Genomic DNA, 22000 nt, shown 5'->3' with positions numbered 1-22000 from the left:
GTGAAAATTTATCTCGTATACGATAGTTAAAATTTATATATCAAAATATGATAGTTGCTTTGCATTTTTTTTTTAAATCTGACCTTTCATATAATGAACAGTGTGAAAAAGAAAGTTAGGGAAAGAAAAAAAGTATATCAAATTCAAACTTTCATTATTTACTTACTTATGTCCTTTTTTGTAGGTTGTTGCAAAGATAAGGATGTTAAAGTTCAGAGAGAAACACAAAGTGACGGCTAGGGTTTCAATAATATTATAATAGCATTACTTAACAAAATAAGGATTACAAAATAATTTATAATAATTCCTAATGGACTACTAAACTACTAACATATAAAGCCCAATACTTAAAGCCCTAATAATATTATTATCTAACACTTCCCCTCAAACTCACGATGCATTATCAGATAATCATCGAGAGTTTGTCAAACAAAAAACGAAAATCAAACTACTCTAACTAAATATTTTATTTCTAATACTACCCCTCAAGCTAAAGCGTACTAAGCTTTGAGCTTGTTACAAATCAACCCGAAAATAAACTAAATTAACTAATAGCTTCAAATTCAACTTCTTCAGATTTCAGACTTCGAATTGTGAGTATTCCCTCACCGGATTCAATGTGAGTATTCCCTCACCGGATTCAATGTGAGTATTCCCTCACCGGATTCAAATTTCAAATTGTGAGTATTCCCTCACCGGATTCAATGTGAGTATTCCCTCACCGGATTCAATGTGAGTATTCCCTCACCGGATTCAGATTGTGAGCTTTCGCTCACCAGACAGATTGCGAGCTTTCGCTCACCAAACAGACAGATTGTGAGTATTCCCTCACCGAATTCATATTGCGAGCTTTCGCTCACCAGACAGATTGCGAGCATTCGCTCACCAGACAGATTACGAGCTTTCGCTCAACAGACAGATTGTGAGCTTTCGCCCATCATACAATTGTGAGTATATCTTAACTCACTAGACATAACCAAATCAAACCTAACAAAACCAAATATTCCATTTTCTTTTTCTTTTCTCAACAAACTGATAGAGAACAAGACCAACATGCTTATTGAAATCAAGAATGAAGAACCAACAACAAATTTCAGAGCCAACCAACCAACGAGGAACAAACTGAGAATAACAAAGCAGATCAAAGAAGCCAATTCAAATCAATAGAGAGCATGACCAAACAAAACATAACAAGCTACTAACAGATAAAATCGGAGTTCAAGAGTAAACGAAAAACAAAACCAATGATCTTTTCAATTCCTCCAATCTCCTTGTAGAACACACGTCAAAATCTATCAGCAACAGAAAATCACACCAAGAGACTCAAAACGCATAGGCACGAACTCAACAAAACAAACACATTCCCAAATTTGGGAATTCAACGGCGGAAGCGATGAGTAGTTCAAGGCGGATCGAACCTTGCTCTAGATACCATGTTAAAGTTCAGAGAGAAACACAAAGTGACGGCTAGGGTTTCAATAATATTATAATAGCATTACTTAACAAAATAAGGATTACAAAATAATTTATAATAATTCCTAATGGACTACTAAACTACTAACATATAAAGCCCAATACTTAAAGCCCTAATAATATTATTATCTAACAAAGGACATCATTGATAGTTGATCGTTCCTGCAAAAAAAAATGTTGAATGGTTAGAAAATTTAAGTTCAAGATAAGAAGATAACGAAGAAGTTACCAAAATCAAATTCTACCCCTTGTTTTCTTATATTTTATTTACCTGTGTCCTTGTTTGATTGTTCAAGTTTCCTGGAAAAAAACTTCATCTAATTAGACAAAGAAGATGAAGATGAGATTTATTCAAAAATGTATATTAGAAAGGAAACAAAAAAATAGAGAAATAATGCAGATATGAAATGTGTGAGGATGATATAAAATATTGAAAATATGAAAGAGATGGAACCAAATTTTGAATTTTGAATTTGGTCAGACTTTGGGTTTAATTTAGATTTATTCCTTAATTTCCGTATTTTTCTTCCTTCTTCATTTCATTCCCTAAAATCAAACGCACCTTGAGTTAGAAGAATTTTTTTTTTACTCTTGTACCCTTTGCTTTAAGACAAACAAACCATTATAGTCATTTATGGACAAGACCGCTATAATCAGCAGGACCATATATATATGGCTCAAATAGCTCCTTAAAAAGACCCTTCTTCCTTATATGGTTACATTTCATGTCTTTGCACAATTGATCATTATACCATATTCCACAAGTAACAATGCATGATTTCCAATTTCTATCATCTATTATTTATATGTTTAGGAGTTTCTCTCTCATAGTCTTATTCCTATGTGACACCATTTCATTGATCCATGTCTTATGTGGCATTCTAATATTTCTCCAATTCCTATGTGGCTAACTATGAAGGTCTTTGCAATTTCTCTAATACATGAAGGACTTTTAAACAACATCTAATTTTCTTATATTGTATTGATTGATGATTGATCGGTTAATTCAAAAAAGAAAAAAAAACTATAAATGAAAGAAAAAAATTCACCAAATTATTTATATTATGCATTGGTAGAAAAGACTTTAATATGTCTCCGTGAGATTAGCTCAGTTGGTTAATATGTCCTCGTGAGCTTAGCTTATAGCTGGTAAGGACATCATGTGCAAGAGTCTGGGTTCGAACTCGGGACACTTCACTTATTCATCTTTAAGATGGATTTTCTAGCCACTAGGCTACTTAACAAAAAAAAAAAAAGACTTTAATATATATATCTATTCTTCTATTATCTATATCTATATTATATATAAAGAGGATACAAAAAAATTTGGTGTGGATTTTTTATAATACTAACAATACCCTTGATTTTTTTTTTAGCAACAAAAATCTTTTATTAAAAAACTCACCATAACATAAGACACATTTTTTGTTTTTTTGGAGCAAAAATTTTTTATTAACAAAATCACCATGACATAATGAGTTAGGATCCTCTCCATTTCCAATTATTTCCATTTCCTCCATTATTATATAGTTTTGGGAATATAAATGTAAAAGTGTGACATTAAGTGGGTCCAAATATCATTTATACACCAAAAAACATTTAAAAACTTTGGTAATGGAAGAAATGGAAACAATAAAAAATGGAGAGGATCCCAACTCTGACATAATGCATGCCTTTTCTTTTCTATACTATATATAAAGAGGATACAAAAAAATTTGGTGTGGATTTTTCATAATACCAACAATACCCTTGATTTTTTTTAGCAACAAAAATCTTTTATTAAAAAACTCATCATAACATAAGACACATTTTTTGTTTTTTTGGAGCAAAAATTTTTTATTAACAAAATCACCATGACAAAATGCATGCCTTTTCTTTTAGGCTTAATTACTTAAATTGTCCCTTAAAGACATTTTAGGTTTCACAATGGTCCCTTAAAGAAAAAAAAGTCCAAATTAGTCCCTTAAAGATTTTTCTGTTAGTCATTTTGGTCCTTTCCGTTAATTTTTTCAAAAAACGTTAGTTTTCCACAGGTCCACTGTTACTGATGGTGTACCACCAACATTCAATTTTGTTTTCCTTCTTCATCTTCTCCTTCATTTGTTCTTCATCTTCATGAACATTTACATAAACTTCAACAACAAAATTCGAAATCTTTAAACAAACTCAAAATAGACACTTCAACCCAGAGAATTAAAATCCAAAACCACATGAATTAAACAAATACATGTCCAGAAATCCAGAAAAGAAAGAAGAAAAATAAAACATTTAGGGAAGAAAAAATCCAGAAAAAAAAAAAAAACTAGATCAAATCCAAATCAAACAACAAATCCATTCTGATCTGTAAACAAAAATATCACAAAAATAAAGTTCAAATCTCAAATCTCAAAACCCACTAAAAAAAAGAAAAGCTTCAATCCAAGAACATATCAGATCTAGTGGATCACATAACATATCGCAATGAAACCATGAGAGAGAGAGAGAACGACGATGGAGTGGAGGTTGCGTGCGGCTGTCGACGGAGATGGAGGTAGCGGAGGAGGAGTGGCTCGGTGGTGTGCAGTGGTGGTTGATGATGATTTGCAAAGAGAGATGAAGATGCTTGTTCCTACATTTTTTTCCTTTTTCTACTTTCCTTGTTCTATTTCTTTGTTGTGGTATGTGTTGGTTATTTTGGTGAGAGTGTGAGTTTGTTGGTGATTTTATGAAGATGTTGTTGTAATTTATGATTATGTTGATGAATATTTTCAATGAATCTTTTTTATTGAGATTTTTTAATTTTTTGGGTTAAATTTTTTTTTCTTCTGGATTTTATTTTGGAGTTTATGAGTTTTGTTTGAAGGTGTGATGAAGATGAATAGAAAATAAAATTAGTTGATAATGATATACTATTAGTCATTCACAATCTAATGACTATTTTTTTTCCAATAAGATCAAACGACTTAAATTAAAATATTTAGTGAGATCTATGGTGGACCACATACAATGTTGGTCCACCTAATACATTTGGTGTTAAAAACTAACGGAAAGGACCAAAATGACTAACGGAAATATCTTTAAGGGACCAATCCGATCATTTTTTTCTTTAAGGGATCATTGCGAAACCTAAAATGTCTTTAAGGGACCATTTAAGTAATTAAGCCTTTCTTTTACATAAGTTAGACACAGACAGGCGCGGAACACGCTCTGTCTGGTGGCTAGTTTATTTATCTATACTATATATCTATACTATATATAAAGAGAATACATGAGTTTTAGTGTGGACTTTTCGTAATACCAACAATAGTTTGATTTTTTTTAATAGCAACAAAAATCTTTTATTAACAAACTCACCATAACATAAGACACATTTTTTTTGGAGTAAATTGTAAAATACCCCCCTGAAATTTCAAAATTTGTCAAATACCCCTTGAAATTTGAAAATAGGCAAATACCCCCCGAAATTGTAAAACGACAATCAAATTGCCCCCTGTTCCGTTTACTCCGTCTATTTTTATGACATGACTGATAACTGCATACGTGACACCTGCCAGTCAGAGTCCACGTCACCGAGACTCATTTGAGTGGGGGTATTTGACCGGAATTTGTAACAAATATACCATTATAACGGTCATATTCAATGATGTTATAAATTTTAACAGTCAAATACCCCATGAAATTTATAACTTACTGTCAAATACCTTCAGTCAAATTGCCCCATGTGACGTGACATCCTAATACTGTACATATCATCATGCCACGTCGCCCTTTATTAGCCACATCATCGCACTTAACGGAACAAACTAACGGAGGGGGCAATTTGATTGACATTTTACAATTTCAAGGTGGATATTTGCCTATTTCCAAATTTCATGGGATATTTGAAGAATTTTGAAATTTCAGGGGGGGGGGGGCATTTGACATTTCACTCATTTTTTTAGAAGCAAAAATCTTTAATTAACAAATTCATCATAACATAAGTCATATTTTATTTTGGACATAAGTTAAATACAGGCAAGAGCGGAACGTACCTGCCTGATCCGCTAGTTTATATATAAAGAGAATACATGAGTTTTGATGTTGACTTTTCATAATACAAACAATACCCTTGATTATTTTTAGTAGTAACAAAATTTTTTATTAACAAACTCATCAAAACATAAGACACATTTTTTTAACAAGCAAAAATCTTTTATTAACAAACTCACCATAACACAAGATACATATTTGTTTTGAGATAACTAGTATAACTTACCCGTGCAATTGCACGGGTTAATGTTCAATGAAAAATATAAATTATTAAAATTTTAATATTTTGTGATTTTTTAATTATCTATAATTTTTTTTATTTAATGTAATTTATTTAGATATGAAAAATAATACAAATTTTACATATTTTAAAGGGGAGGGTGTATATTAATCTTCCACTCCCCGTTCCCAACTCACATGTTATTTTTTCTCTCATAGACATCTGCATCAGTTTCTGTAAGGATCTCATCAACATATTAAAAAAATTGAATAAATAAATTTATTCTTCGTCTTTAAATATGCTCTTTAGATCCAATAGAAAAAACATATAGGCCATAGAGATGAGAAATGATAAAAAAACTAAATAAGAGAAAAGAATATGTAAAAAAAATAATTCACAAATTGGTTGAAAAACAATCCTAGATGAGGGTGATGAGAAAAAAGAGATGAGAGAAAGCTGAGAGTAAAAATATTTTTAGTCAATTTTGGCAATGTTTCTAAAATTTTGTTTTATCATCAAATCATATTCCTTGAGTGTAGCTATCTTATATACCAAAGTTTGACATAATATTTTTGGTGCAATAATTAATTCGTAATTAACACACGATTAATATAAAGACTTCTATAGAAAGCTAGAAATTAATATATAAACTTCTTGAGAAAGTCAAATCTCATAAAATATGAAAATTTCAATAAATTAATGATAGTATTGCAAGACCAAAAATAAATTAATGTATTTAAATAAAAATAAACAAATTGATGAAGAGAAAGTTTCATTTTTGTTTAGTACCGAATTGTAAAAAAAAAAAAGTAAACTAATTCAAAGTCCAATGAATTTTTTTAATTAACCTAATTTTAATACCTAAAACTATGCATCATTAAACATAATTATTTGGATTTTATTTTAATATTTTTAACTATACAAATAACTAATTCAAAGTCCACTGATTGTAAAAAAAAAAAAAACTATACAAATAACTAATATGAATTCAAAAACTAAAATAATACGTAAGAAAACTACATAGTGAGGTACATATAAAATTTCATATATAAATAATGATGAACATAACACTATTGAAAAAATACATCATTTGATCACTCTGTTGATTCATTCATTAAGAGAATACATCATTAAGAGAATTGGCTTGTTAAAAAAATGAAGAATTATATTTTAAAATAAATTTCGAATTTTAATTTTTATTAATAAATTGAATGTGAATAATTTTTTTATCAAACTAATGGTTATATTTTAATAAAAATATATTAGTTTTTTAGCATAATTCTTTTTATCACATAATAAGAATTTGTTTTCGTATGTTAAAAAAATTGGGGTCTTGTTTAAAAAAAAAATTGGGGTCTTACCATTTTAGAATATTAGTACTATAAGTTGTTTGATTGCCTCCTAATCGCCTAATAATAATGTATTGAATTCTTACCAAAATAAATAATGTTTTGAATTGTTTCCAAATATAGAATATAAATTGACTACTCATTTATTTTCATATTTTTTGTGCATGTATATAATATAAAAATAATTTGTTGTAAAACTACTCATTTATGTTAAAGGTAATTTAGACAAATGCACTCAAATAATAATACAGTTTTTTTTTTATTAATCAAATAATAATACACTTAAAAAATAAGAATTGAAAATATTGTTGATATTTTTCAAACGAAAAAAAAAAACTCAACATCTAATGTTGTTCAAATTAATTTATAAGAATAAGAAATTTCTATATATAGTTATAATTTTTAAATTTGATTTTTGTGATTAAACCCGATTAATATATCAATAATTGTCTTTCTGATTTTGATTTTTATGATTTAAACCTGATTAATATAGTAATGGTTGCCTTTTTAAATTAACCAAAGGTCAAATAAATAAAATTAGAGAAATGTTCTAATAAGTCGCCACATAGGAGATTAGTAAATAGTAGAGTGACACCTAATCAAGTGATCAAATGGAGAATGACACATAAGAAAAGTACTACGAGAGAGAAACTCTCAAACATATAAATAACTAGTATAACTTACCCGTACTATCGCCCGGGTTAATGTTCTATAAAAAATATAGATCATTTTTTTTCACACATGAAAAATATGGATTATTAAAATTTTAATATTGTGATTTTTTTAATTATTTGTAAAATTAATTTTATATTTAATGTAATAATTTATTTAAATATGATAAATGATCCAAATTTTGGAGATTTTAAGGAGAAATGATAGAACGGAGAGTGATACACCACTCCTCGTTCCCAACCCACATGTTCGTATATTTGTTCTTTTATTTTCATAAAAAAAGGTCATTAAGCAAAAACTAATCTAACAGTTAATATATATTAGTTCTTAATCGTCATCTCTCTCCTTTAGACATTTGTTTTCTTCTGGAGTATTTTAGCCTATGCCCCCGTGTGAAAAAATTTCACATTTGTGTAATGAACAGTAGAATTATTTGTCATTTGCTTGACACAAAAAAAATTTATATCATTTTTTTTATGCATATCTCATTTGTTAATGGTGCAAATTTTAAAAAATTTATCTATTTGTTTATCTTACAGTGATGTTTGGAAAATAAAAACAAAGTAATACATGATATTATTACTTTTAATTCTTTCTTTTTTTATATATAAAATCATTGTTACTTTCCTTACTTTCAATTGATATTTATCGTATTTTTTATATAATAAAATCTACAAAAGTATGTCTCACCCCGTGTAAGTTATTTTTTGCTTAATACCTCCAAGTAGATTATTTTTGGCTTAACTATACATTTGGTCCCTTACGTTTATTTTAGGTTTCAATTTGGTCCCTTACGTTTAAAAAGTATCAATTTGGTCCCTTACGTTTATTTTAGGTTTCAAGTTAGTCCTTTCCGTCAATTTTGTCACATGTGGCAGTCAATTTGCATATCTGGACTGACACGTGGCACTTGGACACGCCGACATGTGTACTGTTCAAACGGTGTTAGTGACAAAACTAACGGAAAGGACTAACTTGAAACATAAAATAAACGTAAGGGACCAAATTGATACTTTTTAAACGTAAGGGAGCAAATTGAAACCTAAAATAAACGTAAGGGACCAAATGTGTAGTTAAGCCATTATTTTTTTATCAATACCCCCTATTGTAATATTATGTTTGGTATAAATCACTATGTAACTTTTTTTTATTAATAAAATTAATAAAATAATAAAATAAAATAGAAAAATAATCTATGAAGTCAATTACTTCATTCCTTTTATATTTCAGACAATCACACCATTTTCTCTGTTCGATAAGTATGAAGTTTATAAGAATAACTTTTTTTGTGAACAATTAAATTACTATATTTTTTTTTATATTCCTTTTAAGGTAAGTATTTTTGTTCAGTGAAGGTGAGAAGAGAAAATAGAGAAGGGGCGCTGAGACACTAATTGACCCTCACTCTTACATGTTGACCCGTATATATAGAAACTATAGTAGATTTTTGGTCATTAATTTTTGAAATTTCCATACATTTCAGCATTGATTTAATTTAATCAATATATATTCCAAAAATGAGTTGGTCAATAATCAAAAGTTTCCATATGTAAAATTTCAATTGTATCAAAATATTAATATATAGACATTTGTTCATAAAACCTGATTGAACAATTTCTATATTTATAATTGAGCACTAATGACTAAAGGAAAAAACATAGAAAAATGACATATCAGCAAAATGAATTGAGAGATTGTCACGTGAGATTTTGACCGGTAAAAGAAATGAGAGGACGCCACCTAAGAGAATGATGAATGAGAGGATGCCAATTTGATTAATAAAAATTAAAGTTCATAAGAAAGTGACACGTAAATTTGTTTTCTTGAGAAAAAACTCTTAAACATATAAATAATAGATAATAGATTCACAAAAATAAAGATCTCCTTTTTTTTAAAAAAAGAAGTATAAAATAAAAATTGCAATAGAAAAATATACAATAATGATGAACTTAATACTATTGGAAAAATACATCATTTGATTAATTTGTTGATAGATTCATCAAGTAAATACATCATTGATATTCCAACTTGTATCCAAGACATCATTGATATTGATAAAGTGCTATAAGCAAGATTTTCTAAAAAAAGAAAACTACAGTTGTTAAAACAGACTCCGAGCTCTCAATTCAATCCATTTTATGAGAATGTGATGCATTTCGTCTTGCCTCTCAATTATTTCCCTGTCACGAAAAATAAATAGGATTAATAAATAAAAAGATGACCAAAAGAAAATAATCTAAAAGGTAAAACAAACAATATATTAAAAATATAAGAAATATCGAACAAAGAAGAAAAAAATAAAGAAATTTAAAAAGGTGACATATACAGAAAAAATAGTGATTATCGAGAGAGATGAATAAGAGATAATGAAGATTGAAAAATTGTGAGTTTTAGAGTTCAGACAAATGTTATATATATAGTAAAAAATAATGGACAAATAAGTAATTTTGTCTTTAATATGAAATTAAATTCATTAAAAGTCAAATATATTGATTCCATTTTTAATTTTAAAAATATATTAGTAAATTAGTAATTAGTAAATTAGTAAATAAGACATATTCCATTATATTATAAATAAATTAAATAAATTAATGCACATGAATATAACACACATATTCCAATTTTTTTTAAATAATAATAAAATATTAATTATATTATGTGACTCTATATAATTATAAAATTATGAAAATATATAATATATTTTTTTTTACCGTAATACAATATATATATATATATATATATATATATATATATATATATATATATATATATATATATATATATATATATATATATATATATCTGTGTGTGTGACCTTAGTATTTTGATACACGACCATTTAGAAAAAATTTTGTGAGAGAATAATTTGGAGACCATAAAGATTTAATATTTTTTTAATTGAATTTGAAGACCATAAAAATTATTATATCCAGCTGACAATTATACCTAATTATTATATGCAGTTGACAATCTTCCTTTCATAAAAAAAAATTTAAAAACAATTGCTTTGTTACAAAAATAATTTTTTTTTGACGAAATTGGTACAAAAATAGTCAATTATTTCCTTTTAAAATTATTTTTAATAGGTGCATTAAATTCGATTTATAAACAATAATTGAAAAATGATTGAATTTCCAAATTAGCCAAAGATTCTAAGTAAAATGATATTATCATGTATTAGAGAAATTGCAAAGGCCTTCATAGTTAACCACATAGGAATTGCAGAAATATTAGAATGCCACATAAGACATGGATCAAGGAAATGATGCCACATAAGAATAAGACCATGAGAGAGAAACTCCTAAATATATAAATAATAGATAGATAGATTTAAAACCCAGGATTGCGGTTTAGAAACCAAGGTTAGTTATTTGAAAGCAGAGGTCGTTTTTAGAATTGACTTTTTTTTAGACGAAATCACAAACTCAAACTTGAAACCAAGAGAATTGAAGTGAAGATGTCCCTAGCAGCTGCTGCTACACAAAACCCATGTTAGTTAGTTAGTTAGTTAGTTTCATACATTTCAATATTATCAATATTTCAAAGAATAATTAATTTATCTCTCATTTGTTGTTTTAGCTATTCAGCAACATCATCATAATCATAGAATCATAATACCCAACAAAAACGGTGAAAAACTCGTTGGCATATTACATCAATCTGGAACAACCACCGACCTTGTTATCTTGTGTCATGGTTTTCAATGCTCCAAAGTTTGTTTCTTTTTCCTTTTCCTTTTCGTTTTTTACTTAAATTTATGCATAATCGTTTACCATATTATTTTGACTAATTTTTGTTTTTTCAATTTTAGGATACCAATCTCATATTGAATCTTGCTGTTGCATTGGAAAAGGCACAAATTAGTTCCTTCCGCTTTGATTTTTCTGGAAATGGGTATGTTTATTATGATCCAGAACAAAACCATATGCACTGAATATTCAGTTTTATTTATATGCAGTCTAAATGTTTGTGAAATTGTCTGTGAAATGAAATTATGCTGCAAAATGATAGGTTAAGACCAATCAATCTCTGTCCTGGTTGTACTGTTGGAAGGATATATGTATTTTAAGGATTGCTGTGATTTCATGTTCTGTTTGGTGGGTTTTGTCAGAATTGTTATATTTGGGGGAGCAAACTTCTAAGAATGACTCGATTCTGTCACTGTTTCTTCTGTAGAATTCCCAAAAATTGAGTTATATGTTCTAAAGTTTCTGATATCTTGTCTTCATAGTTAGCCTTGTTTCATTCTTTGATTTGTCTTAACTTTAATTAGTTGGGTTTTACTTCAAGGGAAAGCGAAGGTTCGTTTCAGTTTGGTAACTTTTCAACAGAGGTGGATGATTTACATGCTGTTGTTCAACATTTCCGGGAATCAAATCGTGTAATCCGCGCAATTGTTGGACATAGTAAAGGTATCTTGATTTGTTTGCTTATATGAAGGAAAAAAACAAGTATCTAGATAAGCTTTTGGATATGTCTGCGAATTTATACAATCACTCGTTGATAATTTTCCATTACGAGAGCTGTCCTTATCAAAATAATTTCATGTCAACTTGTGCTGCATAAAACAGTAAGGCCCGGCTTGGAAAAAACGAGACTGAAATTGGATTTTGGATCGGATTGTAGTGGGTTTCAGGTCATGGTTGACAAAAACGAGTTTGTCTTGGGTTCATTCAGATCTGTCAAGTTCAATCCATTGGTAACCAAACCCGTCTGATTTCATGTATATCACCTAATTTCCTATACAAACTTATAGCATGAGATTAGTCAATAAGTCGACATAGAAAGTGATCCCCTCTGGACCTGAGATCTGGATGATAGGTTTGTAGTGATCCCCTCTACATGCATACACTCTGATAATCAACTCAGTAGGCGCCTAAAGTGAGAGGTATTTAGGGTTAGATAAGAAATTCCTGACCTAGCTCATAAGACAACTTTATAAGGAGAATTAGGGTTTTTGGGGAACTTAGAACATTCTCCTCAATATTTGTCCAGTGGATGGTTGTCGGATGATGGTTAGACGGCAGAATCTGGCGGCCCACATGTATTTTAGGGCGTATCTATTGTATGGTCTGCCAACTAAGTACGGTTCGGTCAACCCGGTTCAGCTCGTGGTTGGGACTTGGCCCAGTCCGGAACAGAAAGAAACCTTTGCAAAACCATGCTAAAAATGAACTTGACCATTATCTTTCATTTTAACATAGTTTTTTAGTTGTTGTTTTAAGGTATTTACATATATACCAAGACAATAAGTAATTTTTGTTAGGTTTGAAGATATTAACATACAATGACAATCAATAAATTTTGTTACTTTTGGTCCTGATGCAGAAGGTAACATGGGGCTTCTGTATGCTTCCAAATATCATGACATTAAAACTGTTGTCAACATCTCTGGACGTTATAATCTAGATAAGCTTTTGGATATATGTGCGAATTTATACAATCACTCGTTGATAATTTTCCATTACGAGAGCTGTCCTTATCAAAATAATTTCATGTCAACTTGTGCTGCATAAAACGGTAAGGCCCGGCTTGGAAAAAACGAGACTGAAATTGGATTTTGGATCGGATTGTAGCGGGTTTCAGTGTCAAAACTCAGAGAGAACATGTTAAACTAACAGAAATGAGGGTCAAAACTATGATCCCTTTTTGCTGGAGTATTCTCATTTAAATAGTGTTAATACAATCTGTAACTGCTATCTACAGTTAGGCTATTTGATAAATACATAATTACACAATTGTAGTTGTACTATAATGTATAATATTCTGGCTTAAATGACAATCAAATCTGTGCAAATCTGCTGGCCAACAAATTTGCACTAATCAATGACATTCAGTCATTCAATTCTATTGACATCCCCCCTCAAATTGATGCTGGTAAGTCCACAAGCATCAATTTGCTGATTATGAAATTATGGCGCTGACGTGTCATGGATTTTGTGAGTATGTCAGCAATTTGAACAGATGTAGAGACATGAGGCAGAGTGATAATTTTGCGGTCATTGGCTTCCCTAGTTGAATGACAATCAACCTCTATGTGCTTTGTTCTTTCATGGTATACAGGGTTTGCTGCAATCTGTATGGCACTTGTATTATCAGCATGCAGCGGAATTGGTTGTGTTTGTGAATAATGAATAACCAAGTTCTGAAAGAAGACCCCGCAACCAAATAATCTCAGAGCATGCTACAGACATGGACCGATATTCTGCTTCAATAGAAGATTTAGAGACCGATTCTTGTTCTTGCATTTCCAGGAAATAGGAGCATATCCTAAAAACATACACCAGCCAATAGTTGACTTCCTTGTGTCTGGACATCCAGCCCAATCAGCATCACTGTATGCTTGAAGTCGTATTGTTGCACCTGTAGGAAAGAAAAGACCTCGCTTGGAAGTGGCTAGTAGATATCTAATGATCCGTTGTACTGCAGAAAGTTGCAAGTGTCTAGGATTTTGCATGAATTTACTGACCGTGTGGACAGCAAAAGAGATATCAGGTCTTGTGATGGTTAGGTAGATTAGACTTCCAACCAATTTACGGTAAAAAGTTGGGTCTTGTAGGAGTTCGCCCTCATCCCGTCGTAACTTTACATTCACCTCCATGGGAGTATCAACTGGAGCTGCATTTGTGAGACCAGCTAGCTGAATAAGATCTTGAGAATATTTGTGTTGAGTGACAAAGATGCCTTTTTGTTGGAATTGTACTTCTAATCCCAAGAAATAAGTGAGCTGCCCAAGATCTTTCATGTGGAAAGTTGAATGCAACAATTGTTTGATTGTAGTGATAGCCTCTTGATCTGAGCAAGTGATGACAATGTCGTCCACATAAACGAGAAGTATTACAATTCCTTTTGAGGTTCTTTGTAAAAAAAGAGATGAGTCATAGCTGCTTTGTAGAAAAGAAAAGCTAAGTAGTGTTGTTCTAAACTTTTCAAACCATACTCTTGGTGTCTGTTTTAATCCATACAAAGAATGCTTTAGTTTGCAAACAGTATTCGGTAATGAGGGCATACCAGTAGGAAGTTTGATGTAAACTTCTTCTTTGAGGTCACCATGGAGGAAGGCATTTTTCACATCTAGCTGGTGAATTTGCCAAGATTCAGATGCAGCAATAGCAAGAATAGTTCTCACAGTAGTCATTTTTGCCACATGTGCAAAAGTCTACTCATAGTCTAGGCCAAATTCTTGCTTATTGGCAAGAACAACCAACCTAGCCTTGTAGCGATCTATTGATCCATCTGAACGCATCTTTATATTGAACACAAATTTACTACCAAGAGGCTTAACAGATTTAGGACATGGCACAACATCCCATGTCTGATTTTCCTCTAGTGCCAAAAGTTCAGCTTCTATAGCATCCTGCCAACATTTCTGCTCTATAGCCTGTTTATATGAAGAAGGAATAGGAACATATTCTAAAGTTGCTGTCAAAGATAAAGGTTCAGAATAACCATACTTCTCTAGTGGTTTACGAGCGCGAGTACTGCGACGTAAGGGGGGTAGTTCTAGTTGAAATGTTGGATCAGCATCTAGAGAATGGTCGGGAGGGGGAAGTGGAACAGTTGGACGTCTTTGGTAGACCAATAGAGGCTGACGCGTTTGTTCTCCTGCAGAATTATTAGGAAATAATGGCAAAACAGATTTGGATATAGAAGAATAAGTGTCTTGATTAGTAGCAAAAAAATATGTATTTTGTCGAAAGATGACATTTCTTGAAACTCGAAACCTATGGAGATTAGGATTATAACATAAAAAACCTTTTTGATGGGCTGAGTAGCCAAGAAAAACACATTTAACAGATTGAGCTGTGAGTTTGGTGCGTTCTTGTGGCGGAAGATGAACATAACAGACACAACCAAAAGTACGAAGAGTGGAATAATTTGGTGGCTTACCAAATAACCTCAAAAAGGGAGAATCGTTATTTAAAACTTGAGAAGGCAAGCGGTTAATAAGATGGACAGCAGTGGAGAGTGCTTCACACCAAAACCGAGAGGGCATAAAAGACTCTAACATTAAAGTAAGGACCACATCAAGAAGATGACGGTTTTTTCTTTCCGCCACCCGTTTTGTTAGGGTGTGGAAGGACATGACCTTTGAGATAATATGCCATTTTACTGCAAAAATTCTTGAAATGAATGAGATATGTATTCCACCCCATTGTCAGAACGCAAAATTTTAATTTTAGATGAAAATTGAGTCTGAACATAGGCATGGAAGAATTTGAATGCAGTGAAGGCTTCAGACTTAGAACGCAAAAAATAAACCCATGTGAAACGACTGTAGTCGTCAATAAAAGTGATAAAGTACTTGTATTGTGCATGAGATATAACAGGTGCTATTCCCCACAAATCACTATGAATCATATCAAAAGGCTGATTTACATTTGAGTGATGAATTGGAAAAGGTAGAATTTTACTTTTACCAAGTTTACAAGAATTGCAATCAAATTGAACAGCACTAAGAGATGGGAAATTTTTATTGCCAAGAATTCCTGATTTTATTAAATCATGAAGTACATTTGAATTTGGGTGACCAAGACGCTTATGCCATAATTGGAAACTAACCGTCGCAGAATTACAAGAAATAAAAGGCAGTAGAGAAGTCGAAGACAACAATGAATTAACAGGAAAAAGATGTCCAACTTTAGGCCCCTTCGCGATCGTTTTCCCTGAGTGTTGATCCTGCACAAAACAACCAGAATTTGAAAATTCAACTTTGCAACCATTGTCAACTAATTGACCAACTGAAATAAGGTTACTAGTTAGACCAGGAGAAACATAAGCATTGGTGAGAGATGAGGAAATATCACCAATTGCTGTGATGGGTAAACTGTTCCCATCAGCGGTATGTATTTTCAAATCACCTTAATAATTTGTAACATTTTTAAGAGCAGCGACATTGTTGGTCATATGATTGGATGCCCCTGAGTCGAAATACCAAGGAGAACTAGGCGAAAAAGCCTTACCTGAAAGTGCTAAAGCAGAAAATGCTGAAACAATAATATGTTGAACCATTTCAGGTGTCAATGTTGGCACAGAATTAGACAAATTCTGATCCATAGAAACAGCAGAAGTAGAACCGGCAGAGGCAGTGAAAGCTGTTGCATTTCTCCTTGGTGGCCTGATTAGACATTCTTTAATAATGTGGCATTCTTTTTTGCTGGAGTATTCTCATTTAAATAGTGTTAATACAATCTGTAACTGCTATCTACAGTTAGGCTATTTGATAAATACATAATTACACAATTGTAGCTGTACAATAATTTTAAATGACAAACAAATTTGTGCAAATCTCTCACAGCAGGGAGAAAAAACAAGAAACTAAAATTGATAGCTAGGAGACCTGACAAGAAACCAAGGGACTGAGAGAACAAGAAAACTCAGAGAAAAACGATAAACTTGGGACAAATGGTGGATCGAAACCTAGACTAATACCATGTCAAAACTCAGAGAGAACATGTTAAACTAAGAGAAATGAGGGTCAAAACTATGATTCTTTTTTGCTGGAGTATTCTCATTTAAATAGTGTTAATACAATCTGTAACTGCTATCTACAGTTAGGCTTTTTGATAAATACATAATTACACAATTGTAGCTGTACAATAATGTATGATATTCTGGCTTAAATGACAATCAAATCTGTGCAAATCTGCTGGCCAACAAATTTGCACTAATCAATGACATTCTGTCATTCAATTCTATTGACATTCAGGTCATGGTTGACAAAAACGAGTTTGTCTTGGGTTCATTCGGATCTGTCAAGTTTAATCCATTGGTAACCGAACCCGTCTGATTTCATGTATATCAACTAATTTCCTATCCAAACTTATAGCATGAGATTAGTCAATAAGTCGACATAGAAAGTGATCCCCTCTGGACCTGAGATCTGGATGATAGGTTTGTAGTGATCCCCTCTACATGCATACACTCTGACAATCAACTCAGTAGGCGCCGAAAGTGAGAGGTATTTAGGGTTAGATAAGACATTCCTGACCTTGCTCATAAGACAAGTTTATAAGGAGAATTAGGGTTTTTGGGGAACTTAGAACATTCTCCTCAATATTTGTCCAGTGGATGGTTGTCGGATGATGGTTAGGCGGCAGAATCTGGCGGCCCACATGTATTTTAGGTCGTATCTATCGTATGGTCTGCCAACTAAGTACAGTTCGGTCAACCCGGTTCAGCTCGTGGTTGGGACTTGGCCCAGTCCGGAACAGAAAGAAACCTTTGCAAAACCATGCTAAAAATGAACTTGACCATTATCTTTCATTTTAACATAGTTTTTGAGTTGTTGTTTTAAGGTATTTACATATATACCAAGACAATAAGTAATTTTTGTTTGGTTTGAAGGTATTAACATATACAATGACAATCAATAAATTTTGTTACTTTTGGTCCTGATGCAGGAGGTAACATGGGGCTTCTGTATGCTTCCAAATATCATGACATTAAAACTGTTGTCAACATCTCTGGACGTTATAATCTAAAGGCTGGCATTGAAGAATGCCTTGGTAAAGATTATTTCGAAAGAATTAAGAAGGATGGTTTCATTGATGTGAAGAAGAGTTCAGGTAAATCATTTACGCAGGCTTATTTGACCTTAAAGGACCTCAAATAGTTTTATCTCTGGCAACACTTGGTGAAATTTATACTAAAATTTGGAATTAGGATTACAATATCACAAGCACAAAGTTCAAAGTAGACCTTAATCGTGAACAATCTAGTTCAATATCTACAAATGACTTTAATTTAGAACTTTAGATAGATTTCACCGGGTACGATGTTAATGAAAATTTACAAGTTCTTTGTTGCAATCTCTGTCACACTTAAGCACTCAATTACTATGTTATTTATTTATTTTGACGGCATTTAGTATGTTATTTATTAAATGATCATTTGTGGACGTGTATTTTTGCAGGAAGTTTGGATTACCGTGTAACTAAGGAAAGTTTGATGGAAGTCTTAGGTACAAATCTGAATGAAGTATGCCCTCAGATTGACAAAGAATGCAGGTTAGTGGAAAATGATGTTTGATCTCTTCTTCTTCTAGCTCTATTTATATGTTGTTTAAGGACATGTGTGTTTGTTAGGATCCAGAAAAAATATTACAATTAGCACAGTAACAAGATAATATACTGTATATTATTGATTGAACAATGAAGAAATTGGTTTGTTCAGCTCAGTTTCTTTATTATCAGTCCTTATTGTGTAGATGTTGAAAAGTAAAACAAATATATTTCTATAATAGAAGAAATAAAAACCATGATCTCTGTCTGTTTCTTTCTCAATCTAAATTATTCTTTCATAGCCATCAAGTCCAGTTAGTGAAAGAATGTTCAACTACTACATTTCGAATTTCGATATATATTTTTAAAACTAATATTTATTGAGTAACCCTTAACAAAATTTGATGTTAATAGCTATGTGTAGTGTTTTCAAAGTAATTCTTAGAATTTGAGTTAGATCTAACTCGACTCTTATAATACCGATTTGTCGGGTGAGAAATAACTCACTTATAAGTTATAAAGTCATATTTGCGTCATATCACTGAAAACTGAATAATGCATTTCAGGTTATGAATAATATACAACCACTTAAAGGATTGTTTTAATCTCAACCCTTACTTTTATTCCAATAGCTAACAACAAACCCTCTCACTCATATAAAATCACCATTCTCACACACGCGCGCAGACACACAAATGTGATATGGTGAAGAAGCAAAGAAGACTGCAACCGACAATTCTTGATGAACTTATCAAATTACTCTACATACTTACATTGATGCATAGATATGATAATGTCAAATTACATCATATATGACAGGGTCCTTACAATTCACGGTTCTTCCGACGAAATTAACTCTGTTCAAGATGCACACGAGTTTGCTAAGATCATACCTAACCACAAGTTGCATATCATTGAAGGAGCAGATCATGCATACAATAATCATCAAGATGAGCTATTATCAGTTGTAGTGTGCTTCATCAAGGAAACCATTGACCAGAACAAGGGTACTGCTAGTTAGGTCTGTTCTTGCTAGGATTTGAACTCTTCATTTTCATATAATATTATCCATGCCATATTTTCCTTTACACGTAGAAATCTATATGTATATAAGTATATTTGACAACATAAATGAATATATATAATTTTATTTTTTTTAAAGTGATATATATAATTTTATTATTAAAATAATTATGTGCAAAATTTTCCTTTGTAGAATATGAGGCTGTGATTTGTTGTACAAACTATGGTTTAGCTAATTGTTTTTTCCAGTGAAAATAAAAAATAGTAACTCAAGGAAATTATAAATAAAAAATCTTCTCAGATTTTTTTTTAACGGCAAAATATTATTAATAATAACCGGTCTCTGCACAAGACGAACAGAGGCCGGGAAAAACGGAACTACAAAACAAAGTCGCCGTATATAAGCGGAACACCAAAGATAAAACTAAAAACAGACACCACCTAGTACACACTCCACAGTCAACACACCATCAACCCGACCCAAAAAGTTTTAGTACAATTACTTGAAATGCGTTTGGATAACATACTTTTTCGATTGGGTATGGCTTCGACTATTCCTCAAGCTCGTCAATTAGTTAACCACAGACATGTTTAGAAGTAATTGTAGTAAAACTTGACCGGTCGACACTTTGGCTTTTCCAGCGATACGAACGTATTTAAGCTATTGTCGTTCTGTAAGACCATAATGAAAACGCAATTTTTGTTTTTTTTAAGACTCTAAATCTCGATCTCGAATCAAAAGTGATCGGCCCATTAGAATACAAAAAGCAGCTCCGCAAACCAAAAATAAATGGGGCAACGGTAGAATGAAAAACTAGGCAGCCAAGTCCTGCAGCTCGCAGTCTGCTCTAAACAGTCAACACCGATGCAGGAAAGGTCGACCAGATACAAAGAAACCTGCAAATCTCAGCAGATTTGGAAACCATCAGAGACTCAAAAACGAATCCTGCAAATTTCAATAGATTTGAAAGCAGTCAGAGAATCCCGTATCGAGTAAAACCATTCAACACAACATCAACCACACCCCGACATCGCTAGATCCAATACCGCCACAACAACACCTCACCTTCACTCCCCCTCAACTCAGAACCGTCACATCCACCAACACGACAACACCAAAACCTAGGCCGCCACCACCACTCCAAACAAGACTCACCACCGTAACACCAATATCACACCAAACCTCCGGATCCGCACCGAACCACCACACCCGCCGGAAAAACAGCACCAAAACCGCCGAAGCAAAGTCCAGATCCGCACCAGCAAAGATACGAGATCCGCACCAGCACCAAATTCGAACCAACAAAACTCAAATCCGCAACAACTTTCCGGCACAGAGAGCAACAACAAACAGATAAGGATCAAAGAAGCTCAGTGAATAGAGATTAATTAGTAATGTATAGGTCGCGTGAGAAATGATGGAGAGCACAAAATTTTTTTCTCTAAAAGTTCACATTGTTAATGTGCCACTGAACAAATTAAGCTGGGCCAATCTGAAATCTATATTATCAAGCTTTCAATATTTCATGATCTTCTCACACACTTATATTAAATGGGGGTGTTTATATTAAAATCGTTCCAAATTAAAATCATAACCTGATCGAGAAAAAACAGATATGGATTCTATGCGGTCAGTCAATGGTGTAGTCATGCAGTCAATTCATTTTGTGTCATTTGATTGAAATCAAATGATCCAAATTTAACACTATAAATTAAACTAAAATGTATTGACTTGGTCCAATAACTGTGATTCACTTGTAATCACTATTTGACAACAGAGAATCCATATCCACAAAAAATTACACCTTGTAAAAACTTGCATTACATTAATGGTAACTACAACAAACTCTAACATCCTGATAATCACATAAAGGTGATACTTATTGCAACTATAACAAACTTAAAAACTTGCATTCTCCATTAATGGCAACAACAACAAACTCTAATAACATGGTTGTCAAAAAGAAAAACAAACTCTAATAACCTGATAATCACATAAAGTGATAATTACTGCAACTATAACAAACTTTCAAGTATTTATAATAAACTTTTTCTTGAGATATCTTGTGCAAGATTGCACCGAATACCGGTGTGAAAAAATAAATAAATTATACTTCATCCATTCCAAATTATAAGAGAATATAAAAAAATCACACTTATTAAGAAAAAGAAAAATATGATAATTTGAAATATGTATTTGTGTGTTTTCCTTGGAACAAGTTGCATAGGAAGATGTAAAAACAACTTTTATT

General features: G+C 31.8%; 1 protein-coding gene across 4 annotated transcripts in view; it reads left to right on the top strand.

Annotated features, from left to right (window-relative positions):
• The window catches only part of LOC123882892, a 44241-nt gene extending 24361 nt beyond the window's left edge, over window positions 1-19880 (top strand). The window contains exons 1-7 of one of the 4 annotated variants that reach the window (XM_045931536.1): window positions 11081-11213; window positions 11302-11435; window positions 11534-11616; window positions 12013-12134; window positions 18126-18290; window positions 18638-18731; window positions 19545-19880. In XM_045931536.1, the coding sequence (XP_045787492.1) occupies window positions 11180-11213; window positions 11302-11435; window positions 11534-11616; window positions 12013-12134; window positions 18126-18290; window positions 18638-18731; window positions 19545-19746 (834 nt within the window). In that variant the 5' untranslated portion in view covers window positions 11081-11179 and the 3' untranslated portion in view covers window positions 19747-19880. Of the gene's footprint in view, window positions 1-11080; window positions 11214-11301; window positions 11436-11533; window positions 11617-12012; window positions 12135-18125; window positions 18291-18637; window positions 18732-19291 lie in introns of those variants that run through there. The other 3 variants (XM_045931539.1, XM_045931540.1, XM_045931538.1) reach the window with 3 other exon arrangements.
• Window positions 19881-22000: the final 2120 nt, after the last annotated feature.

Source organism: Trifolium pratense, linkage group LG5, assembly GCF_020283565.1.
Source record: "Trifolium pratense cultivar HEN17-A07 linkage group LG5, ARS_RC_1.1, whole genome shotgun sequence".
Taxonomy (NCBI): Eukaryota; Viridiplantae; Streptophyta; class Magnoliopsida; order Fabales; family Fabaceae; genus Trifolium; species Trifolium pratense.
The sequence above is the reverse complement of the archived record's forward strand: the minus strand, read 5'-3'. Positions and strand labels throughout refer to the sequence as shown.